The sequence below is a fragment of the Channa argus genome, chromosome 20, assembly GCF_033026475.1.
Source record: "Channa argus isolate prfri chromosome 20, Channa argus male v1.0, whole genome shotgun sequence".
NCBI lineage: Eukaryota > Metazoa > Chordata > Actinopteri > Anabantiformes > Channidae > Channa > Channa argus.
The window spans coordinates 19,996,823-20,023,931 of NC_090216.1; the positions used below are offsets into that span (position 1 = coordinate 19,996,823).

A 27,109-nucleotide genomic window follows, 5' to 3' on the forward strand; every position below is an offset into this window, starting at 1 on the left:
AATGCACAGCTCGAACCACATTGTCAAGTTTGCCGATGACACGATCGTGGTGGGTCGTGACGATTCAGCTCAAGAGAGGAGGTGCAATGGTTAACAGCCTAGTGTGAAGCAAACAACCTGTCTCTAAACGTCAACAAAACCAAAGAGATGGTTGTGGACTTCAGGAGAGCACAGAGCGACCATTCTCCACTGATTATCGATGGATTGTCAGTGGATATCGTTAACAGCACCAAATTGCTTGGTGTTCATCCGGCGGACAACCTCACCTGGTTAGTCAACACCAGCTCGATCACCAAGAATGCAGCGTCTCTACTTCCTAAAAAGGCTGAGGAAAGCCCATCTCCCTCCCCCCATCCTGACCATGTTCTACAGAGGGACCATTGAGAGCATCCTAAGCAACTGCATCACTGCCTGGTTTGGGAACTGCATCGTCCAACAGCATTGTGGACGACCCCACACATCCATCACACACACTCTTCACACTCCTGCCAGCGCCGTTCAGCGCTGTCTTAGGTTTTGTGTCCTGTCCTGTGTTATCTTGTGTTATCTGTCTACACTGTCTGTCTGCACTGTTTTTCGTCTGCACTGTTTGCACTAGGTTGCACTCAATGCACTCAATAGCTTGTGTTGTTTTGTAGCAGAAGAGTGCATTATAAATTAAATGTACTTCAATTTATAATGGCTTAATAAATGATAATGGCTTAATAAATGATTTAATGAATCATTAGGAACCAGGTTACTATGCTGCATTTAAATAAGTTTTTTTACATAAACAGACTTTTCCATTAATCTTGTGACGGACAAGAGCATGTGTTTGGAGTGTGGGAGAAAAACCCATGTAATCACAGGGGAACTCCACACATAAAGGAAGCAGCCAGCCGGAATTTGAACCAGGGACCTTCTGGGTGTAAGGCAGCAGCACTAACCACTTCCCTACTGTGCTGCCCAGAAGAAAATAGCATAACCTATAAAGACAGGCTCTTTTTCTCACAACAGGAATTAAGGTGATCGGTGGAGTGAAGGAGCAAACTGGAGAGGAGTTTGGAGTCTACGTTAAACGGATTCTACCAGGTGGCCTTGCTTCAAATGATGGTAAGTACTGTAAATTTTAGTTGTCACAGTGTCTTGGGTTTTCAGGTTATTATTTCAAATGCAAATACAATTTTATCATTTACAGAAGAAATCGCATTTCTGCTTGATTGAGAGGTGGTGCTGTCCAGAGTGTAAGGGAGACACAACATGATAGAAATAGTATGCCTAGGGAAACAGTATACTGAAAGTGTATGTTAAAAAGAAGAAAGAAGCCATGGCAGTAACCTGATAGAAATGTTGTAAACATGCCTATTCTATCCTTTTAAATACTCCCATCAGTTCAGGACAGTGCAGCATGCTTTATCCATGCAGAGTCTCATGGACATAAAAAGATTTTGTATGACGGGCCTCACAGGATAATGTCTGGGTAATTTCTGGGCTATCTCACTTTGACAATTGCATTCTCACATACACCGGCTCTGAGTAAAGTCCGGTGAGAATCAGGATTCCAGTGCTTATTTGAGTCTGATCTTTATAAAACAGGTTTGTAAAAGTTTAAGTTCCTAAAAACATTAGAAGAGAAGTGGTTGTTGATGATCAACAGGCTGTAAATGTTTCAAATTATCTACTGTCAATGCTTTGTGAATGCTTCACAGTAATGCTAATCTTTATTATTATTCCTCCGTACGTTTTTTGGTGCTTAACTTCTTCAGCTTCCTTACAGCTAAAAACACCATTCAAGCTTTAAAATTCAAGCTTTCACTGATCTGTTTAATATCTTTTATATTTTGTATAACATTCAGCTTTGTTAAGCTATTTTTTCCTATTTAAATAAAGCTCCGCTTAACTATTCAGGCATACTTCAGTCTAGAGAAACCATTCAAACTTTCAGAAAGTCACAGGATCTTCAGCTATTAGTCTTCCGTTAAGATTTTTTATTTCTTTTACAGTTTTTGAATAATCACAGTTTTAGTTTGAGGTACTTTTTGGTGAATTTTAAGTTTCTTTATTAGTGTGTATTGCGGAATGTTGCCGGTGCTAAAGTGGGTGACATCCCATCCACTCCAACTTGTCAGCTTCCACTTTTATCAGGTTCTTTCTTCTTTTTCTACAGTCAACATTTTTCTTTCCTCAACAAATTATATAACAAAACATAGGTATTTTTGTGTTCTATCAGGAAATGTAACTCCCATAGTGAAAAGACTTACAGTTCTTTCAGTATATGGCCAGAAGCGGAGTGACATCTGAAATTTCCATTGGAGCCTATTATAACGGAGATCGAGAAATTCTCCTCAAATCACAAATGGGGGCTGTTAAATCGCTACCATCCCTTCATTTTACTTGCTATCTTCACATAAAGTATATCACCGTCTTTGGTGAAGCCTTCTGCCACATACAGTTTTTAAATTTTTTCAATAGGACTAATACTTTTGCACATTTTGCGAGGCAAAGTCTGAACAGTTCACAGCCTGTATTCAGCAAATGTGAGTTAGTCAGCATACTGGCAGCAGTCGTCGCCATGGTAACAAACACAATTGAATCCATGTCATGTGATCAATCTCAGAGCATATGCTTATATCCTCTCTGCCCCTCACAAAATGTGTCTACATAAAATGGGAGCAAGCTAAATACATTATTTTAAAAAAAGCTAATGAACGAGAAATGTCTCTCTGGATAATTCCAGTCAGTACTCTTGCTGCAGCATTTTTAATTAATTGAAAGTTTTTAGGAAGTTACCTGGACATGCAAATGGTAGGGGATTACAGTAATCCAAAATTGTACCATTAACATATACTGTTAGGCACTGAAAGGATTATCTTCCTGCTTAACAATAAAATTACATCTATAAAATACCCAGAGAATGGAAGGAAACATCTCCAAAAGAAATTAAGTCTATTTAATCACTAAAACTTTAAACTTTCTTAGCAGACAAATTCACCATCAGTCTATTTGCCTGTCTAGAGGAAATCCTCAACCGCCTGGTAGGGTAGGACTGCAGCTCACCTAGGGCAGCAGATTGTCCCTATGACAATCTCCCATAGCTGCACTTGTGGGTCAACTAACATCAGATTATACAATAGAAGCGTAGAATTTTCTGCAGTTCTGCTTATGATTGAATTGTGAATTGGTTCTTTAGTCGACAAAGACAACAATTTTGCTGTTTAACACCTAAATAGGGCCAGAGATCTTGAGGTAAATGGTCTGAACCTATATAGCACTTTTCTACCTATTGGCACTCAAAGTGCTTCACACTCACAATCACACACACACTGATGGGGGAAGCTGCTATGCAGGTCGCCAGTACCCCCCGGGAGTGTCTTCCTCAAGGACACGTCGACATGTGACTAGAGGAGCCGGCAATTGACAGCTCTACCTTCCTAAGCCACAGTCGCCCCAAATGACAAATGAAGAATGACTTTAATAAAAAGAGAAGCGTTTTAAAATCACTTGTTAGACAATTGATACATGTATTTTTGCAGCTTCTCCCATGAATAGCACACTTTAGAATATTGCCATGGTCTTCTTTCTCTGTACTGTAAATGATGGCTATATGGCACGAATTCTGGGGTGCCAAGAACAAAACGAGGAGGTGAACTTAAAAGCAATCACAGCATCATTGCTTTTATATAGAAGGTTCTTTGTATATATTTACAGTCAAGTTAAGTTTACCACTGAGCCACCAGGTCCCCTACTGTATAGCTAGAGAACTCATTTTAAAATATATTTTTATCTCTGCTGTGTTACCTTAATTTTCAGGACCCATGCAAATCACATAATCTTTACTTTGTCATTTAGCAGTACAGTACAGAAATATGGTGGGAAAAGAACACAAATAAGTAAACCACGGATTCACAAAAAGAGGACCAGTAGTGAAACAAGCAAAAAGCAATGCAAACATAATAACTAAACACACTTTGTAAATAATTAAGGTTATTGGCAGGTTGCTTGAATGTATCCTTAATAGAGCCAAAAATATTTATCTTGGAGGCTTCTTAACTTGCATTACTTAAACCTTTTCTTTCAGTTGAATATATGGATGTATGGGTTGTATGTTTACTGTGCTCATATCTCTCTTGATTTGAATTGGAGGTTATACCCATGCAACTTTGAATGGCTGGGGAAACAGCCAGACATGATTGAATTACCTGAAAATTTTGAGATGATGGCAGTAATTCAGATGTTAGAAAATAACACAACTGTTGTTCTTGTATACTATTGTTTTAATGCATCTATCATCTGATTTTACTTTGATATTTGACAGGAAATCTGTTGCCAGGGGACCAGATCTTAGAGGTAAATGGGGACAGTCTAGTAGGAGTCACAAGTGAAAGGTAATTTAATAAAGCCTCACTGCTTCCATTATTTTTAGAACCCCATGATTTACTAAGATGATGGTAATATTAAATGTAAATCTGTTTTATGTTTCTTTGTTTTACAGAGCAGTCGATATATTGAGAGCTGCCTCTGCAACCAATCATATGCGCCTTCTCATAGCCAGAGATGAAGAAGCAAAGTAAGCATGTCTATGTACATTCATACAAGGTCACTGTTGTCCTATAACAGCAACCCATAATAAGTTGAAATTCAGTTTAATTCAATTCCACTTTATTTATATAGCGCCAATTCACAACAAAATAATCTCAAGGCACTTTACAGAATAAAGTCAAGACTGTAAGGATGTATAGAGAGAACCCAACAATTCCCCCCTTGAGCAAGCCTTAGGCAACAATGGAGAGGAAAAACTCCTTTTAACCAGAGAAACCTCCAGCAGAACCAGGCTCAGGGTGGGTGGCCATCTGCCTTGACCGGTTGGGATGAGTGGAAAGTGGAGAGTGAAAAGCAAAGAGCTACAAAAAGCAACAACAAAACATGGGGCAGGTTGGTAGGACCAGTAGCTATGCATGGGGAAACACACGGCTGGAAAGCTGGTGACACCTGCGGAAAGGGACAGAGGGAGGGAGAAAGAGAAGGACAAAGACCACTACGGAAGAAAACACACAGCGTTAATGTCATACAGTTCAATTCAATTCAATTCAACTTTATTTATATAGTGCCAATTTACAACAAAGTCATCTCAAGGCACTTTACATAATAAAGTCCAGACTACACAAGTATGTAGAAGCAACCCAACAAATCCCCCTTAAACAAGCCCTAGGCAACAGTGGAGAGTAAAAACTCCCTTTAACGGAAGAAACCTCCAGCAGAACCAGGATCAGGGTGGGCGGCCATCTGCCTTGACCGGTTGGGGTGCGTGGAAAGTAAAGGGAGAAAAGAAAAGAGCAACAACAAAACATTATACAGGTTGGCAGGACACAAAATTAATAGCATACAGTGGTGGCAAATAAATGTATAGAGAAAAAGAGGAGGCACTTGCGTGAGTCCCCCAACACTCTATAAACCTATAGCATCTTAAGTAGGAGCTAGTTCAGGTTGACTGAGCAGCTTTAACTATAAGCTTTATCAAAAAGGAAGGTTTTAAGCCTAATCTTGAAAGTAGAGAGGGTGTCTGCCCCCCGAATTTGGATTGGAAGCTGGTTCCACAGGAGAGGAGCTTGATAGCTAAAGGCTCTGCCTCCCATTCTACTTTTGCAAACTCTGGGAACCACAGTAGGCCTGTATTTTGGGATCAAAGTGGTCTAATCTGGCAATACAGAATTATGAGATCTTTTAAATATGATGGAGCTTGACCACTTGACCAGAGCTTTGTATGTAAGGAGGAGGGTTTTGAATTCTATTCTAGATTTTATGGGAAGCCAATGGAGAGAAGCTAGTGAAGGTGAAATATGATCTTCCCTAATGCAGTTAACACTCTTGCTGCAGCATTCTGGATTAACTGAAGGCTTTTTAGAGAGTTATTAGGACACCCCAAAAGTAGGGAATTACAGTAGTCCAACCTAAAAGTAACAAATGTATGGACTCTAAACAAATCTCTAGAAGGCTGTTCTAGAGATTTGTCTTATATGTGAGGTAAACGCCAAATCCTGGTCAAAAATAACTCCAAGGCTCCTAACCGCAGTAGTGAAGGCCAAAGTTATGTCATCTAAAGTAACTATATTGTTAGACAGCATATTTCTCATCTTTTTAGGCCCAAAGAGAATAATTTCAGTTTTGGCTGAATTTAGAAGTAGGAAATTGTAGGACATCCAGGTCTTTATGTCTTTTAGACATGCTTCAAGTTTGACTAATTGGTTAGTATATTCTGGTTTCACAGATAAATAGAGCTGGGTATCATCTGCATAGCAGTGGAAGTTTATGGAATGTTTCATAATAATTTTGCTGAAGCCTGAATCTGAAGCCAAGAGAAGATCGTTGGTGACTTACACCAGTGCTGTTTCTGTACTATGATGAACTCTAAATCCTGACTGAAAGTCTTCATACAAATTATTCCTATAAAGGTGGTCACATAATTGTTTTGCAACTACTTTTTCAAGGATTTCAGAAATAAATGGAAGATTTGATATTGGTCTATAGTTAGCTAACTAATCTGAATCAAGACAAGGTTTTTTAAGTAATGGTTTGATTACAGCGAATTTATAGGCCTTTAGTACATAGCCAGTTTCTAAAGATAGGTTTATCAAATCTAATATGAACGTGTCTATTAAAGGTAGAACATCTATGAGCAATTTGGTTGGAATTTGGTCTCCTATAAATTCTAGAATAGAGTTTAAAACCCTGGTTCTTACATATAAAGCTCTAAACGGTTAAGCTCCATCATATATAAAAGACCTCATAGTACCATATCATCCTAGTAGACCACTTTGGCTGTAGCTCAGTTAAAGGCAGTTGGTCACGGACCACAGGGTTAGTGGTGTGATCCCCGGCTCTGGCTATATGTTGAAGTGTCTCTGGGCAAGACATTAAACCCCTAACAGCCCATTCCCCTCCCCAGCTGTCCAGTGCCGGCCCAAGCCTGGTAGAAATTTGGGAAGAGTTGCATCAGGAAGGGCATACAGTGTTAAAACAGTGATGACAATTGTTATGACAATTGTGAGGTGAGAGGAGAGGAAATGAGCTTAGTTGATTGGGGGGTGGGTCCCCCAGCAGTCTAAGCCTATAGCAGCATGACTATAACTAACTATAAGCTTTAAGCTATAAGAGGAAAGTTTTAAACCTAGACTTGAAAGTAGAGAGGGTGTCTGTTTCCTAAATCTGAACTGGGAGCTGGTTCCACAAGACAGGAGCTTGATAGCTAAAGGCTCTGATAAAGATTCTTTTTTTCTTCTTTCTTTCGGCTTATCCGTGAGTTCAGGGTTGCCACAGCGGATCACTGTCTGCATGTTGATTTGGCACAGTTTTTACACCAGATCAAACCACTTACCCTGTGGTCCGTGACCAACTGCCTTTAACTGAGCTAAAGCTAAAGTGGTCTACTGGGATGATGTGGTACTATGAGGTCTTTTATATATGATGGAGCTTAACCGTTTAGAGCTCTATATGTAAGAAGCAGGATTTTAAATTCTAAACTAGATTTTATGGGAGAGAAGCTAGATTTCTAGATTTTATGTGAGAGAGGCTAGATTTTATGGGAATCCAATGGAGAGAAGCTGGATATTTGTTTTATATGTGAGGTAAAGGACAAATCCTGGTCAAAAATAACTCAAAGGTTCCTTGCAGTAGTACTGGAGGCCAGAGTTATTCAAACTAAAGTAACCTGTTTCTGTAATTCTGTTTTAAATGAGGCCAAATTAATTATGCTCTTAAACAGTTATTTGCTTTTGAGTTCTTTGGGACATCGTGGAGGATAGGTGAATTTGAGTCACTAGAGGTTTTGGTTTTAAATCTAGGTAAATTCCAGCTATTAGCATGACACACCTTATATCATCTTAACACCCACTCCAGATAGAATGATGAACTGTAAATTGACAAAGGTAACAATGAATTGACATATTTAAATAATCAAGACTATTGCACATGAATGTGTCATATGCTGCCCGTAAATCCTAAGTAAAGATAATAGCCCAGTCAGGATTTATAGTTTGCTGCGGTTGACCATGAATACAAACTTATTTGTGTGAGCAACAAGATGACATAATCTGAAATAAAGTGACGTCATCTAGAGACATTTTTCCTTTTAATGTAGACAAGTCATAGGGAACTTTAATGGCATTCAGTTACATTTACTACTTAAACTAGACACAAAAGAAGAAGTTCAATGTCAGTGAAGGGAACCTTTAATGAAAGTTTAAACATAAATCACACATGTACTGTAGTTTCAAAGTGGTCATCACTTTTAGTTACTCAGTTATGGTTTCTCACATGGTGAAGTAGTCAGATTTTTTTGAGTGACAACCATTTGTGTAAATTTGTTTTCCACACTAGCCTGCATCCCATAGCACAGGAGGCAGTTGGGGGTGAGGCCTTGAAAATGTGTTAGGACATTGAAAAAACATAATATGAAAAAGAAAACACCGCCATTATAACTTCAGCCAGGTTTGCTGTTCATCAAATAGTTAAATCCACTTACTGTAAAGCAATTTAAAATTCAACTACAAAAATGCTCAATGTATATTAAATTTCCAAATGACATCTCATTCCAAGTGTATGAGAGAACACAGAGATTAAATGAGTAAAAACCAAGTGAGAGGTAAGTCAAGGCAACTTCTTCTTTTTTGTTTCAAGTCAAGCTATACTTCTTTTGAGGTGTTGTGCTGAGCATTTATTCACATGCTTTGCTCTGAGTGGACAGTTGTTGTGCTACATATCCGTCACCACCACAAACACCAAAGTTGGAAATTTGTTTTTAAAGGTTTTCTTGTTTCTGTCCCAATGACTTATGTTGCCTAACACATCGTAAGTCATGCAGAAACCATGGCAGTCATCTTGTCTTTAGTTTTCCTGTAATGAACTGACTCCGTAGGTTTTTCATGGAATCAAAATGCTCCTGAGTGGCTCTCACCTGTGTGTAGCTGAACTGCTTCACAGTATATTTGTATATATTTGAGCCTGCTCTATGGGAGAATTCATAGACATTGTCCTTCTGTCACTCAACTGCCTCTGTAGTTTGAGATGCAGGGTTCCAATGTGCTGGAAACAAAACACTGTTTCTAACTTTTCTATCATGTTGTGCCTCCTGGGGGTGAGGTTGAGAATAGTTTGACACGCGAGGATGCTTCTCACCTATGTGATCGCCTGCTGTGTACTACTGTTGGGTGGGACTGTTCACAGGAAGGTAGAGGGGTTGTCCACCAATCTCGCAGATGTTAGTGTAATTCTGGGCTCCGGTCACATGTCAAAGTGTCCTTGAGTAGAACACTGAGCCCCAACTCCCAGTGAATGTTGGCAAGCAGCTCCCACATCTGTGTGTTTTTCTGTGAGTGTGAATGGGTGAATAAGAAGCAGTGTAAAGAGCTTTGAGCGCCAACAGGTAGAAAAGCGCTATATAAGTGCAGACCATTTACCATTTACATGTGTACATGCACCAAAGGACAATTTCAATGGCTGATTTCTTCTAACATTGTCTGGAGTTCATACATGAAACTGGCTCAGGTTTCCCTAAATCATCGTAAATGCTCTGCATGTTTGTATGTCTGTATGTCAGCTCGGATGCCACCCCAGTCGCTGCACCTCTGAACCACTCGTGTTTCTGAAATTTCATTACTCTGGTGATTTTAACATGAAGAGCAAACCAAAGATAAAACTTACAATTAAACTCTATAGCACCAACTGCACAGAATTTGGGGGCAATGTTTAACATAAAGAATAATGGCGATGTTTAATCTTATCACCCAGGTCTATTTACCTATTTATTATGAAAATTCACCAAAATCAATAGACCATGCTGAAAAACTAGTGCTTAATCGCACTCTGCCTATTATGAAATATTTTTACACACTTCGTATTGGGGGAGACGTGGCAAGATGTGGTGTTTAGGGTTGAAACAACAGTAGCATGTGCCCTGCAGAATTTCCACAGAAAGAACCACTTTTTGGTCAAACTATGGCCCGTGGCCACGAAGCTCCATGTTTGGGGAATTACTTCTCGATTCAGAGCAGGGCCTAAGACTTGGCTGTAAAATTAGGTCGTGAAGAATGCACTGAGAGAGATTACCAGATGTGAAGCTACAGATGTGGTATTCATAAAGCAGTTTCTCTAATGCCCTCTGTGGCTGACAGCCAGGGCAGCTTTTTATCATACATTTACAGCACACAACATGTTACACTTAATGTTTAGAGAAATCTGTCACATAACAATAACTGGGCAAGTACTAGTGGACTCTATAGCAGCCTTCACACTAAAATAGCCCCTTTCCCTCTAGTAGCTGTACCTGCTCAGCAGTGAACCACATCATAGTAGTAATATTGAGTAATAGAGATTGATTTCTATATTTGTTTGTAATCTCACTTAGTGATTAATATCAAGACTATTTTATTAATGTGGATAAAAGAGTAAGGTAGATATCTTTGTGGCTTTGCAGTAAGAAATTAATAAACACATTTTTACTCAGCTGTCCATTCTTTAACCTAACCAAATTGGTATAGTCTGTCTACTCCTATGTTGATAAAAGAATAAACACATGAAAAATGTCCCTTTACAGTAAATTGTGTGTTGAAGTGAGCATATGTAGAATTTATCCATGTCTGTGTCTCCAGTTGTAGTATGAGTATGAGTGTATTCACATCCCTTTTCCATTTCCATTTCTGGATAAGGGTTTGGTGCATGGTGTGCTGTATAAGCATTTATCATTGCTTTTTAAGACCCTTACTGAATTTGTATATTCTCTGAGTAACACTATAAATGCATCAGAGGGACAAATAGCAGTTACGTACCACAAATAGGTGCCATTTGTGATCCCTATTGTACCGTGGAGAAACTTTATTAAGTCAGTGGTTCTCAACCCTGGTCGTCCATCTCCTCCTCCTCACTCTAAGATAAATGGTAAAAGTCTACACTAATATAGCACATTTCTACCTATTGGTACTCAAAACACTGTACACTGCTTCTTGTTTACCCATTTGCACTCACAATCACACACACTCACACACTGATGGGGTAGCTTCTATGTAGCTGGCCTACACTCACTGGGAGCAATTAACTTGGGTTCAGTGTCTTGCTCGAGACACTTCGGCACTTTGGCATGTGACCGGAAGAGACAGGGATCGAACCAGCAACTAGGGGGATTGGTGGATGACCGCTCTAACTCCTAAAAATATCAGTAAATATAAATAAATAAGGTCTTTTTATCCAGGATCATTCAGAACAGAAGACTTTTCAGAAGATGAAAAGGTAGCAGCCAGAAAGAACACATTAATTACTCTTATGTTCCTTGGATTTAATTGCTTGTTTGTTTTTGTTTTGTTCTTTTGACAAAGGAGAGAATTTGCTGAACTGCTGGAGAAATATGGATCTAATGGTAGCACTGGATCAACACGCAACTCTCCCATCCAGCAAGGTAGGCAAATCGCTAATCAGTGCTTTGTATGGTCTCTCTTCCAAAGCACATTGTAATTTAATGTGGGGAAATTCAGTTATTTATTTATTTATTTATTTAAATAAACGACCAATCATACATCTGAGCACAGAATAATGGTCAAATAAAATTTGCATGTTAAAATTCCATCACCAACTGTCTGACAAATGCCTGGCATACAGCATACTGATGAGTAGTAGAATATTATGGTTTAAACATAACATTTTTGTAAAAATTTGTAAATTTTTGTGCAAAAAGACACTCAAGTACAGATTTTGTTTTGCAAGTACAAATCTGATCTATACATTTGTCGATATCAAGCTGTGCATTTGCAGATCCTGTACATACAAATTTTCTCACAGACACAGATCTTTTTTGCACTTTCTTCCCAAATGTGGGGAAGTAAAAATTCCTTCCTTAATTCTATACTCATTTGTATGTGTATTTTATGAATTACAAATGTAAATGCAGTTAAATCAAATTTGTAATAACATTTGTAGTGCATAAAGTAAAGGGTCTGCACCTATACTCAAAGTGCTTTATACTGCTTCTCAATCACCCATTAGCATTCACAATCACACACAGATAGGGGAGCTGCTATGCAGGTGGCCAACACTGTAGCAGCTTATCAGGCATTGACACTATAAACATGGATTGTCAAAAAATGAACTACATATCCATGTTAATTCCAAACTTGATTAAGATGTTTACTTTGTTAAATATCAACTCACCTGCTCATTAGCTGGGATGTTGCCTGGAGGTGCTGCTAGTATGTTAGCTCCATCTTGTTTGCATCAAGTGGTCAGAGTTGAAAAACCACAGCTCTTTGATTGTCTGGAGGAACAGCGATGTGATTGGCTGATACACTTATGATTTTTACCCCCCAGCCATGCGAAGAAAGTGCAAAAAAGATCTGTGTGCCTGACAGAATTTGTCTAGACCCACAGATGTCCAACTCGAGATCCAGAAATGTGTAAATGTGTGTAAAGATTTGTACTTGCAAAAAAAAAACTGTACACTGCATTTACATTTGTAAATCATAAAGTACAGATACAAATAAGTATTGGATCACGCGTGGAATTTTTATTTTCTCACCCATAGTTATTTGTGTGTGAGAAGATTTGTATCCACAGGATGAGATCTGCAAATGCACAACTCATGTAAAGATTTTTTTAGGCCAATACGTGCACTTTTATTTAAGTTTTGAGCTTTTGTATTTCTACCACTTATGCACGGTGTATCGCATTTTGCTGCACAGGGGGCTGTGTGCTGCACTCTGCACAGCTTCTTATGCAGGGCAATTCTAACCCTTGAACATTAGACCCTAGTCAGATAAAGAAAACATTTGCCCAAACAACTAATTCCTGATAGAGTAATAAGCCTAAAGGATGGATGGGGTAAGTTGGCCGTTAAAAATGGCTTATGACATTTGCACAATTGCCAACATCGGTTTCTGTCAGGAAGGAGGCAGCCAGCTGGTACTGATAACACCAGCTTTAGCATATGAGCAGTCAGACGTGGATTTAAGTTTATTCTACTGTGACAAAGCTAATAGATGTTACCTACTGGAGTTACTATGACTGGCTGTCCATACTGTATGTCTATAGTTGATAGGTTGAGAAAATGTACCATATTGCTCAGGTTATGCTTAAAAATAACAATTTTGTTGTTAAGTTATGTTTGAAATCCATTAAACACTACCAAGTTGGTATGAGGTTTGACATTACCTACCATCTTTACTGCAGTTCAAAGGTGAAAACATGTGGATGAATGCAGATTTCAGTTCTAGAAGGTGAACTGGTAAAGAAAGGCTGCTGCTAGGTATGCCTAATAAACTGCAACCTGAGTGTTGTATGACAGGATTTCTTAAGTCCCACGTTGTGCTCATCACCCCTCCCCCCAACACAGACCCACACACACACACACACTATGACAGTGACCTTTGATTCTGAGGACAGGACAGATGTCTAACAAAAGTGTGCAGCGGATACAAAAATCTGGGCTGTTTTCAGCAGTTGGTTTTGTCAGCATGCTGCATATTACTCAGTATTCAGCTGATCAGGCTTAAGAACTTGTAGCACACAGAAGACTGGAGAGAGAAATTCCTGACTGGGGAAACCTATCTTCAAGAGGAATGAGGGGGAAGTCATAATATTTGATCCAACCCTTTTAAATAACTGATAGAAATTAGAAAATATAATAATTGGAAACTTAATATAAAAATAATATAACTGTTGCTAAAATTAATAAATGCTTGAAGGAGCCACAGTTTCACCAGTGGTATTTATGCTCATTAAATGATGATTAATATCCATATTATGCATTACATAATGTAATGCATAATATGTAAGTTATCACTGATAAGCCTATTATTATTATTAATATTATTATCATTACTTTTTGCATAATAATAACATACGTGATGTCTTAATATGTGTTACTATGTATTGAGGTGCTGCTTTAATGTTATGTAGATGATTTCAGATTACATTCTAATTATTACTAATTAGCCTCCTGGCGACACAGCCAACCCTAATGCATATGCTGAATATGTGTCTTCTAGACGAAGAAAACCAGGCATTTTCTGCCAAAGGCAGACAGGACAATTACACCTATATCATCCTTTAAAGCATCAGGAAAGTTATGTCAATGACCGTGTTTACATGGACTTAGGTAACTGAGTTACTCAGAGAAATCAGCTCTCTCGGGTAATTGGGGAGCAATGTTTACATGCACTTAAGTAAATCCATGTAGCAGAAAAGTAACCTGAATTCTCTTCCACCTCAGACTTTTTAGAAGCCTGGAACACAGATTTTAACTGCATAATGACAGAAAATGCTTGTCTCTCGCTTTCTCTTCATGTTCCTGTCTGTGTGTGTGTTCGTGTTGCAGCAGAGTGGCAGTGCAGGGGGAGAGAAAGGAAAGACACATAAAGCTGATCCACAACATTCTGAATTTTGAATATGCACAGGGCAAAGTGACTTGTTTTGACTTATACAAAACACTTTGTGTAATTAAAAGTTTCTATTGAACTTTAGGTGTTTTAAACATTTGTTAACTCGTTAATGATCTCTAAATTCATACATTTATTTCAGCTTTGCAGCGTTTGGTTACGCATGTGCACATGTGTGCAGTTGGAGAAAGCCGATTACACTTATACATAGCAGAGTAATGGCGTTCCGTGAGAGAAATGTACCTGGGGGAACTAGGTTTCCCTAATCCCCTACCCTGATTTCGAAAACCTGCTTTCTCGTATACATGACACTTAAGAAATCAGCTTTCCCGAGAAAGCTGATGAAAACGTCCATGTAAATGTGATCATTGTCAGTTCAGGCTGGAACTGAACTCACCTTATTGTCTCTATCTAATTATTTTCTTTTTTTTGGAAATTTGTAAACCTTAGGTTTTTTTCTTAGCTATATTTTAGCAAAATAGCACAGGGTAATTATCCTTCTAGTAATTGTAGTAATTCTAGTAACTATGTAGTAATTCTATGTTTGGTGTTTCATTTTGGACAATCCAAAGGAAGTCGCTATCTGGACAGTACATCATCTGGTTCATCATCTCGCTCCCAGAGTCCTTTGTTGTTGAGCCCATTAGGCTCTCAGAACATGCATAACAACAGTGGGCCCATGCTTCGGTCCCTCAGGTAAGAATTAATACAGGGCCGACATGATATGACATTGAAATGCCACCAGCTACTATTTTATGATATGTTATGACTAACTATAGAACCCTATCACTGAGTTGGCCATCTGTGGCCAGAAAATTGTTTGCATCCAGGCGTGTCCTTATTACTGCCACAGTCACCACCATACCTTGCTACTATACTCTAGTTACATGGGTGTTTGTCTAGTTGATGCTATACATATTTTAAACTATAGCCCTGTACTATAGCCATCAGAAAGGACAAGCAAGGATGTGGGCTTAGGGCAGAGACACACCAGGCCGTCAAATACGAGGCAACAAAGGCCAACTGCTGTGTTGCCTCGCATCAACTATTGTATCGGCCATCAAGCAGCACATGAACACACCACAAATGCCTACAAATGTCCCACGTCTTCTTTGTGGACAGTAGACGTGGGACTGAAAAACAACTTTTCACACCACCTAAACTAACCACAGAAGATTACTAATTACTTTTAATTGAGAAAAATATAATATTGAGTTTCAAATTGCCAGTGTTAATACTGTGGTGTTTTCTCATCCATTGATTTGCTAAGCTGAACAGCCAATCAGTGTGGCCTCTTTTGACGGCAGGACTGACATCAATAAAACCTTCTGAATCCTGAAAAGCTGTCGACATAGGTCGGACTACTGCCAAAAACTAGTTTAACTGACTGACCATCGGCTGTTGGCTTGGTGTGTCACAGCTCTAAGCTTCAGCTTCCAATTCTGTCATTCAAGTGCACTGATACTATATTGAGTGTAAAAAAATCTAATAACATATTTGGTATTAGATTTACATAAAAATATCTATATTTTTTATGTGAATCGCATATATTGCAGAAATAAATTTGTCTGTGCTGTTTTATGTTTGTATCTTTGTATCTCAGTCACCCAGGTGAAGGAGTCATTCAACTTCTATCAGTTACACGATCCAGCAGCTTAGGCATCACAATTGGAGGAGGCTCCAACAGGACTGATGGGCCTGCAGTTTTTATCCAGGAGGTGCTCTCAGGAGGAGACTGTCACCGGGTAGGAAAAGAGTGGAAATAAGCCTATTTTATTTTTATCATTTTATGTAGCTGACTCGTGTGGACTTGCTGTAGCCAGGTAACCCAGAATGCTTTGTGTGCCAACCACAGTTATTAGAAGAACTAAGCTCAAAGGTGATAAAAATGTCATCCTAGTACTGCTATTATGCCACAATATTAGGTTCTGATTTTCTTTATATAAATTTCATTGAACACCATGAGTGGTCATGTTGGCGTGCAGCAGGCTGCTGACAAGACCACTCTTGGTGTTCAATCCTCTGGTCCTCGGAGTGTGGATTCCAAGTTCAAACTTGTCAAGTCTAAACTTCAGATGGCCTTTTTACACATAAACCTGTGCTTGACCTGTAAGTGTAACTGTGCTGTAGACACAGCCAATTTTAGAGTCATTCTTTATTTGTTTAGGCAGGATTATATTAGTTATTGGAAATTAAATAATGTCACCACCCTATACAGGTATCATTCACATAATTTAATAAACTGTTTCTTAAATTTGTACCTTAAGTAATTAATTGCTGAGTTACAACAACTTTAAATACAGAGGACCAGTGCATGCTGTTGATGACAAAAAGGTTTTAATAAAGGTCAGTGCTTCAGTTGTGCATCTAGTGGAAGTAACTCATTCAGGGCTACATCTCTGACTGTTCGACTCCAATTCCAACAGGAAGAGAGTTTAAATAGCAGCTTAATGTTATAGCTTTGTTTTGTTTTTGGAGGTTTAATGTCATCATCATTCACACATTTTGACAGCATAAACCATTATTTTACCCTGAATGTTAATTAATTTCAGGCATTTTTATTTCCAAAGAAAAATTCTGTCTGACATTGTATGTAATAAATGGTTTCACTTCCCTGAAACTTAGTGGTTGTCTGCCTGCACCAGAATTAACGTTGGAATTAATGGTGCTGTCTCTCTTCATTGTTTAATTTTATTTGAACAATAGGTCATTGCTGCCACCAGCATCCCTTCCCCATTTCTAAGTACCAGGCTGTTGATACTTTAAGTCAGAACTATTGGTGTTTAGGGTTCTGAGAGATATACTGAATAATTCTTAAACCATCCTATCCCACCAACCAGCTACAGCAGTGGCAAATATCAGTTAAATCAGTTCAAATTACAATGGAAACTGTGCGTTTATTTTATTTGAAAAGAAAACTTTAGTGTTTAATTCTTTTATGCTTTTTTATAAAATATAACAGATTAATTAAGGCTCTTGAACAGGGACATGCAAAGAGTTTCTATGGCAGGGGCTCATTATATATTTGTTTATATAACTAATAAATATAAATACTTTCATCAACTCGGAAAAATACCACAATAAATAAAATAAAAGGAGTCTATGTGCTTTACTCCACTCTTTTCCTCTGTCCTCTTGAAGCTGTCACACTACAGCACTTTAGCACAACACTACAGTTTTCTGTCATTATACATTTAAAATTGGCGACCCATGCTTTCAACATTGAGTGATGAATAAAATTAGATTATTATATTAATATATTATATTATATATTATACTAGGAGAGAAGCCCAAGTAGGTTAGAAATCAGTGAATTCCTAAATGCTCTGCATTAACCACAAGATCACTGCAGCCTTTAAGTGGCTGCATTCAGTTAATGAAGCTACCATTGCACAGCTGCGCATTTCTCACTCATAGTTACAGTTGTATGGACATTAAGCCTCTTAACGGTACTGAACCATGTCAAATGATTAGACAGAAACTAGCACTGATCAGTGCCCTCCTCCTCCCTGAGTCAGTGAAGTGAAACAGAGAAAGAGAGAGTGGTGGAGCAGGGTACAGATGAAGAGAGGGAGTGATGGTGAAGAGAACAAAGCACTAAGTCTCAGCACAAATAAACACAAAAACCCCTCAACCTCTCTTCTCTGCTGCTGTGTGTAGCCTGCAGTCAAACAGACAAACAAACTTGCAGCGTGAATGTTCACAAAGCAGATCATATGATCACATGATTTTTAATTTGACAGAAAGTTCAGATCACGTACTCTCTATTATCCTAACACTTAATCACTGTTCCACCAGGTGGATTGACACATCATTGTAAAAGGCTGCTGAAGAGGTTGCAGAGGGGCAGTAACAAAGCCACTTTCATTACATCCGCTTTCATTACATCATCACAAATACACCACACATTTAGATTATCCTCCCGTGAATTACGCAGCTGCTTTAGACTGCTACATCTGTATCTGACTAAAAGGGAGTACAATTTGATTTGGTAATGTTTCTGTAAAAACAGCCACATTTCTGATTAGAGGAACTGCTTGAGTTTGTGGCTATATTGCAGGGATTAAATATGGTTTCTTCATAAAATGTGAATAAAATATGATTGAAGTCCCTACAGTATGAATCATATTGTCACATATTTTGCAAAATATGCTCCCTGTATCTCTGGAGACCGTACTAAAGGGACAGTGAGATACCTTGATAGACTATAGTATAAGTGAGATTGATGCTGCATAGCAGTGAGGGACAACTTCCAGGGAAATAAAGCATACAAAGAGGGATCAGAAAGGCATCTGCAGACCTCTGCAGCTTTGGCCTGGTGCTGACCGATGCAGTATTGTTTCTTTGACAAATGGACATACAGCCACCTGCACAGTGGATAGATATGTATGAACACTCAGACACACTCTTATTGTATTTAATTATACCACATATCTTAAACACTCAGTGCAGAACATTTTTTAATAGAAACATACTCCAACACGTATTGCAATGCTATTGATGCCTCCAGTGACACAGACTAGCCTAACAGCAATGACAGCAGAGCAATTTTAACTTCTAAAAAACTGTTTAGCTCAGCCTTTCTGACCATTCTGACCACAAGAGCAACGATCTTCGCTGACTAGAGGTTTTTTTTATTCTTATTCACTGTAATTTTTAACAAGATTACCTGAAAGGCTGTGCAGAGCGAGGTGGACTGTAACAAGCAAAACAAAGCTGTATGAGAGCAGAGGTCTGATTCATAGACTTAGGTTGGTAACTTGTAACATTTAACACTTGCAGTGGTAAGGTTAGAGATAAACCAGAGGAACAATGTGATGTGTTAATTTGAGCAGCAGCTTTGATTAAGTTATTGGTCATATGAGGAAAATGTATAATATATAATTAAAGTAATATCTATAAAATTCACTTACAGTAGTACTATTTCAAAGGTTACTTTACCTGAAATTATTGATAACTTAAATTTAGCTTACCCTTTTTTAAATTACATTTGTTGCAACTGTTTTGTGGCTGCTTCTGTTTTTGATTTGAAATTTTGAACATCCTTGTAGCTGAATTTGCTGCCGAAATGTGTATAACTCACAAATTAAACATAAATTTTTCAGGCTTTACCACAAAATTTGTCTGTAACTAGCATTAAATAGCTTAATATGGCACCAGCAAGAAAAACATAGTGTACTACTGTGCAGTATGAAATATTGCGCAGAAGAAATATCATAATAACTTTTTTGTAATAAAACTTTTAAGAGTAAAAGAAGCAGTAACAAAGTGAGACCTCCTACCTGTCAGGAAGTCATCAGTATTCTTGTGAGTACTAAGGGAAAAAATGATATAGTAAAATTGATCTAATAGAAAAGGAACTCAAACTATCTTAGTGCTCCTATTTGCACATATTGTGTCCTTTTCTTTCTGTTCTCCTCTGCTTTCCAACAGCATCTTCCAACTCACTTGTGGGCAGTATGTTGAGCAAGGAAAGAAGGAGAATAAAGGGAAGAGATACACAATTTAGGATCTAAGTAGTTGCTAAGTAGATGTTTGTAGTTGCAAACCCATTATTACAGATTGTCATCATTTGTTTAGGGAAAACTATCCAAAGACTGTGTTAGTTCAACATAGACATTTTTAATTTTCCTAGCAGCATTCTCCTTGCCTTCTTTCCCCCTTGTGCTTTTGGACTCTACTTGCTTGCATCCACATGCCACCAAATAGCTATTAGTTATATGTAACACAATAAACCATTACAAGAAAATAGGGAACCTGTGTGTGTCTTCTGCTCGCTGTGACTAAGTCACTGTGTTGTGCAGGATGGACGTCTGAGGCCTGGAGATCAGCTCATTGCAATTAACAAGGAGTCTTTGATAGGTGTGACGCATGAGGAAGCCAAAAGCATGCTGAACAAAGTCAAATTCAGGTGAGTGATGCTTCTATTAGTAACTTTTTTTTATTAAGTAAGTCAGCCACTACACGATGTCTTGTTTCTTTGCTTTTACTATATGTAGGCTACATACATGATTATGTCTTTGTATGTTTTGTGTCTCCAGTCAAGACAGTATGGTGGAGATAGCCTTCATCCCAGGCAAAGGACTATTTCCAAGCAGCATGTCTCTTCACAATGGCATGCAGCGAGCGTCAGGCAACAGCTACAACTCTGGCAGATTAAAAGTTCACATCAGATCACCGGAGGTTAGCTTCACAATGCTCTGAAATCAAAGCAGAATTAATGGTTTCTTTAAGTAAAAAATAGGTGCACTATATAAGTGCAAACCATTTATCATTTGTATTTAGTAGTATCAGTCGAGAATATGAACAAATTACACACACACACACTAACACACTCATGCACACACACACACGCAAAGATGTATGGAGTGCTATTACTCTCTAGTGAATGCTGTATCTAAACAACTGCACAAAAATATTTATATACATATATATGTAAAACATTTAAGAAAAAAGGGGTCTCTCCATCCAAACACAGAGAAGAGAAGGTTGTCTTCTGGAGTTGAGCGAGTGTGCACGTCCTCTAGTGGTGCTGTTTAAGGGAAAAGTTATACCAGCTTTCATGGTGAAGTGTGATCTTCAAAGTGTATAGACTTTGTTACAAACTATGAGAAAATCCCCAAAAATGATGAATGTCAGAATGCTTCAGCTTTCTGCCATTCACATTTAGAAGAAAAGGTTCAAACACTTCTGTAAATGAGAGATTACAGATTTTGACGGTTGCAAATTTGTAAAACTTTATAAAAATATGTTGGTTTTTTTCAGATCTGTACAGAGGAGGCAACCCCAGTCTCCTCACCTTCTCCTGACATCTGCCCACCAGATATTCATATTTCAGGTATAGTACAAAACGTATCCACATATACTCTCTTTGAGCGAGAACAGGGTGTTTTCAGTATGGATGTGTGAACATGGAAAAGAGAGTTTTAGGCTGATAATATACTATAGGCCTTTACATTAATCTTTTTACACCACTTGATCTTCAGGCAAGTAGCTGTCATGTTTTACTTGCCTAATAGAAAAACACCCTTCTCCATAATAGAAAATGTAGGCCTATTAAAAAAATCAATTAAATAGACAAGGATTTGGACATAGAAAACATAAAGGAGAGAGTTAATGATAATATATAATCTCAACTTTCCAAAATATTTTTTCTAAATAACAACTAAAGTTTGGTCAACTTTGACTCTTAGCATAGCTGTGAACTTATATCAGGGTCATAAAATAGTATAAAGGGTTTCTAGGATACTAGCTTTTAATTCATTAATGTGTCTAGAGGTGTAAGATTTGAAAAAATTCCATGTTGTAACTGTATTTTTTGTTGATTTAAAAAAGGCAGAAATACTGTGATGTTATAGTGAAGCATAAATACTTCAATTAATTTAAACTTTATTTATATATCGACAACTCACAACAAAGTCATCTCAATGCATTTTACCTAATAAAGTCAAGACTATACAGATATGTAGAGAAACCCCCCCCCCCCCAAGAAAGAAAAAAACTTGTTGAGCTAGTTCAGAGTGATTGAGACCACCCTATTCTGCCAGGACGTCGAGGAAGTGGTCCTATCTGCTATCTATGGCTGTTTGTTGGAATATATGTAATTAATCCACTCAACATTTTTATTAATGGCACACCACCCACAAAAAAAGACTCAAATCCTGCAGTTATTTCGTTTCTGGCTTTGTATTAGAGTCCCAATCACATTTATGTAATTTTTTTCATCAAATTACCCTTTAGGGGCACTGCACTTCCCCCTGGATGGTGATGAGATGTCATATTCAATTTCCACCTTCAGTGGTGACAAACATCACTGTCCAGTTCTGGGCCAGAGTCTGTTGTTCATTATACTATTGTTGAGTTGCCAAGTAATGGAACAGTTAGGGAAATGTCCTTGAGATATGAAACTTGATCAAACCACCTGGTGTCATGCTCTAGTATTCACCATCGCAGCTACTGGAGCTCAACAACCACGGCCTCCCATCGGTCATTGGAGTCATTGAACAACTGGGGCTCCTCCATCGACCTCGCTACGTCCACACAGGACGTAGAGGACCCGTTCATTTACAACAGGACCAGGAGCTCCATTCCATCACTGTGGTCAGAATCTCGCTCCGTGGCAGCTCGATTACGTCATCCGTCACCATGGACATTGAAAACACTGCTAAGCCACGGACCAGGCGAAACAGGATTCCTGGAGTGGACTCCAAAATTCTTCGTCCTCTGGCCAAAAGGAATACTACACTAAACACTAAACTTGAACTTTTTAATGTCCAGCCCCTATCAAATAAATCCTGTTTGATCCATATCACATTTTGGTGAATGAGACTGATATTATCTGCCTGACTGAGACCTGGCATAATCCTGAGTTCTACTCAGTTTTGAATGAGTCCTGCACCCTGGATATACCTACATTGAAAAAGCCTGCACCACTGGTCGCGTTGGGGGTCTAGTCATAATCCACCGTGAAGATATGAAACTGTCACCCCTCCCTCTTACTAAACTGTCTACCTTTGAATGTTTGGCAATTAAATGTACACATCCACTCTCTATAATAATACTTCTTATTTACTGGCCACCAAAGCAACACACAGTTTTCATCACAGAAATGTATGAACTTCTTTCAACTTTCTGCACATCATCACCCAGCGTGTTGATACTCGGACACCTGAACATCCGTGTGGACACACCCTTTAATCATTCTGCTGCTGAGTTCTTAGAACTGCTAAACTGCCTAAATCTGAGCAGAAAGTTGAGGTCCCGTCCCATAGTAAGGGCCACGTTCTCGACTTAGTCATTACTGACTCTATCCCCGTCTCTAACATCCAAATATATGACCTGGGTGTCTCTGACCACAAAATAATTTCAATGGACTTCCCTTCATGTACATCTTTTTCCAACCCACGATGTTGTATCCATTTCAGGAATCTGAGAAACATAAATCTCTCTTATTTAAATGCTGACGTCAAAAATCTCTCCACTGTCCCACAACTCCCCTCAGTCAGTGAACTAGTGGACTACTATAACAACAGCGTCCAGAATATCCTTGAGGTCCATTCTCCTGTTAGATCACGAGTGGTCACTTTCTCCAAATCTGCACCATTTTACAAGGGAGCTCCGACAGATGAAAAGGGCTGGGCGGGCGCCATAAAATAGCCTACCGGGAAGATAAAAAAAACATTTCCAAAGCTCTTGCCACTGCCAGATCACATAGCTCAGGAGTCCCCTTCCACTGCTATGCTGATGATACTCAGCTCTACGTGAGATTGAGCCCGACCTCACAGACACTTCCATCAACTCTCAACTGCTGGAGGACATTGAGGCGTGGATGACAGAGATTTTCCTTCAGCTGAACAGCACCAAAACCGAAGCCCTTCTAATTGGCACCACCCACCAGTTTCAATTCTCACCCATTAATTGTATTTCCATTTCTGGCCACACCATTACCCTCTCCAACTCTGTTAACAACCTGGGGGTCAGGTTTGACCCCCACCTGTCATTCGAAACACATGTCCAACACCTCTGCATTTTTTCATCTCAGAAACATAGCCAAACTCCGCCCCTCCCTCTCCCTCTGCGATGCTGAAAGGCTGTTCCATGCCTTTGTCTCCTCCAGGCTAGACTATTGCAATGCACTTCTCATTGGGATCTCTGGCAGGAGCCTTCAAAAGCTCCAATACATTCAAAACAGCGCTACCAGGATCCTTACAAGGATGCTGAAACATGAGCACATCACTCCTGTTCTCCAGACACTTCACTGGCTCCCCATCCACCTTCGCATTGAATTCAGACTCTGTCTACTTACCCAACAGCACATCCATGTAAATGCCCCACAATATCTTAATGATCTCCTCACATCTCAATCTACAACAAGACACTTTTGTTCAACCAAGACTTATCGCCTCTACCCCTCCAGGACAGCTCTGCCTGAGAACCTGAGGGCACCACAGACTGGACTGCTTCAAAAAATGGTTAAAGCTTCAGTTAGCTTCCTACACAGCCAGGGAGAGGTCTTTCACAGGCTCTAGCACCTTCCTGCTCTGTGACCTTTACTGCAGTGTGGGTGGTCAGGACTACCTGGTATGGGCCGTCGCACTTTGTTTGTCCCCAGTTCCCTTACGATAACCCAATCACCTGACTTGAAAGGATGGAGTGTAGTTTCTACTGGAGATGGAAGAGCTGCTTTCACCTGTCGAGATATCTGAGACACAACCATAGACTTATTTAGCAATTTTAGAGATTTATATTATTGTAACATGTAATTTTGGTACAAGTGGTAGAAGTATGAGTCCAGGTTTAGACCAACTTGTGGCGGATGTGGAAACAGAATTTCAAACAGGCTCAGATAACTTTTATGTCTCTCTCATGTCCTCAAGTTACATTAGCACAACAGGCAATGATTTTAGCCATGTCAAGCCTGTCTTCTCAAAAAATGTTTTCAGTTTCAAGCCTCATTGGTTCATTCTATGGCCCCTCCACTGGCCAGATGATATGCACAGTGTCTTTAAGTGTCTTAAGGTTATTCCCTCAACAACCTGGAAAATGTTTGCAGGAAAGTCCCAGTGAGGGGACTCAGCTTTTGCCTCTTTAGCACTGTTTGCATATTTTGCAGGAAATATTTCCAACCACATATCAATCATCATTAAACAAAATCTCTTCTCTTTTGATAGACTGAGTTTATTGAAATCCATCATCAAGTGTTCAAATGGTCTTGTAGGTTGTAGGCAGAGGAAACCTACGCAAGCATGGGGAGAACATGCAAACTCCACACATAAGGGCCATAGTCAGTCAGGAATGCCCCCAAACTGCAACCTCATAAAAAAAAAAAAACTTGACAAAACTTGACACAGATCACATTTTGTAGAGCTGCTATATTTTTGTCATCAGTTCTCCTCACATCGATTCAAAACTGCGTTTCAATTTGCTACTTAGCTTATTGGTGATGCTTAAAATCAATGGATTGTAGTAGAGTGTGTTTCATTGTGTAAAACTAGTTTACTGCTCATTAACGTTAACAGCGGTAGAGCTGTACTGCATTTAAGGAAAAAGTTCAGGCAGATTCTTTTAACTGCAGTAGAGTTTAGGTTTTCAAAGAGAAGAAGTTTGAAGAGTTTATCTGTTCTGTTTTACCCAATAATATAAATCAACAAAATGTGAAGCTACTTCATGAATATTTTCTACATTGTAACAACACAGATAATTTGCCATATTCATACAGTATAAATTTGAATGGCAGCTTCAACTCATCTCTGTAAAAGTTGTTTATAGCACAGATTATTGCTATTAATGCTTTATGGAGTTGTGATTAGAGGTAGGACAGCATTAAATAAAAGATAAATTACCGGTCACTGGTTTTCCTGAAATCAGAGATTTTGGACACTTTAAGACTGAACAGACTGTACGCATCTCTACAATGAAATAAGATTTTAACCAATTTCTGGTGGGGTGACGCTTATAAAAAAATGTTTAGGAAACACTGCAGCCTCTTATTGCCCTATTAGGCAACTACGTGTCACGTTCCCCAGGGAAGGGTGAATGTTAAGCCCTGAAAGTGTATATTCTTGATTTCAGATAGGATTTGTGAACACACATATCAAAATTGGTAGCTTTTTGTAGAGTCATGATTTAATAACATGGTTTTATAGTTAGGGTTATATTGCAGCATGTTGATTTTGCATGCTCTTGGCTGCCATTTTATATCGATATACTATCGATATCGATTTATATCGATACTCCATGCTTTTTTCAGTGCTGGCTTGGACAGATTTTTTTTTTTAAACAATGAAAGGAAAACCCCATATTTTTTTATTTGTGTGGATTAGACCTATGACATAAAGCTACACTATTGTCAACACATCATCAAAACCAAACCCCTGCAGCCTTAGAACAAACGCACTGTAGTATCGAAAGAATCATCTGTTACGTTTAGTAAAGTAATTTAGCAAGGACCCCAAGTAAGGACATTGGAGGGGTTAAACAACTAAAAATCACTCCAGGAGGAGGGTAATAAACTTACAGAACAAAAGGCAACAAACAAGAGACTATACACGTACAAGGTAAATGACAGACAGGACACCTATTCAAACAAATGGGGTGTACACATACAAGAGACAGAATCCAGACAAGACAGACCCAATATAAGGTACACTCAGGGACCAGACAAGACCGTAACTAATATTAACACACACGTAAAGGGATAAATTAACAGGGACAAAAGAACAGAGCTAAATAGGAGAAATTAACACAACGAGCAGGATAAAACAAACAGGCAGTGGATAAACTAATACAAAAATGTAAAAACGAATAACCAAACCACCGACCAAAACCATGACAGAGACCAAAACAGGGATAAGGCAGGTACGGGATGCAGCATACTAAACACAGGGTACAGAATACAAACAAACTGAGTACCTACACACAACAAACTGGCAGAGAACAGAGGGGAGAGCAGGGTATAAAAGGACAGGGGAACAGGTGAACAGGTGAAACAAATCAGGACAAAACGAGGAAGGTAAAGAAACCAAATAGACTATCAGGAAGAGGAGCAACAAAATAAAAGCCAAAAACAGGAAATAAAGCTAGACAACTAAACACGGGAACAGGACTGTGACATCATCTGATCTACCTTAAACCTTATTTAAACAATAAAAATAGTCCAAATCTGGCCTCACATTAAAGCTGTTTGCCTTAGCCTGCCTGAGGATGAACAGAAAAAT

At 38.8% G+C, this 27,109-nt stretch overlaps 1 protein-coding gene across 5 annotated transcripts in view; it reads left to right on the plus strand.

Annotated features, from left to right (window-relative positions):
* Positions 1-27,109, plus strand: part of si:dkeyp-72e1.9 (syntaxin-binding protein 4) — a 94,776-nt gene that overhangs the window by 38,637 nt on the left and 29,030 nt on the right. For all 5 annotated transcript variants that reach the window (XM_067487230.1, XM_067487231.1, XM_067487233.1 and 2 more), the window contains exons 3-11: positions 997-1,092; positions 4,295-4,364; positions 4,472-4,546; positions 11,343-11,422; positions 14,966-15,089; positions 15,997-16,138; positions 20,198-20,304; positions 20,435-20,576; positions 21,159-21,231. In XM_067487230.1, coding sequence (XP_067343331.1) covers positions 997-1,092; positions 4,295-4,364; positions 4,472-4,546; positions 11,343-11,422; positions 14,966-15,089; positions 15,997-16,138; positions 20,198-20,304; positions 20,435-20,576; positions 21,159-21,231 — 909 coding nt within the window. The remainder of the gene's footprint in view (positions 1-996; positions 1,093-4,294; positions 4,365-4,471; positions 4,547-11,342; positions 11,423-14,965; positions 15,090-15,996; positions 16,139-20,197; positions 20,305-20,434; positions 20,577-21,158; positions 21,232-27,109) is intronic.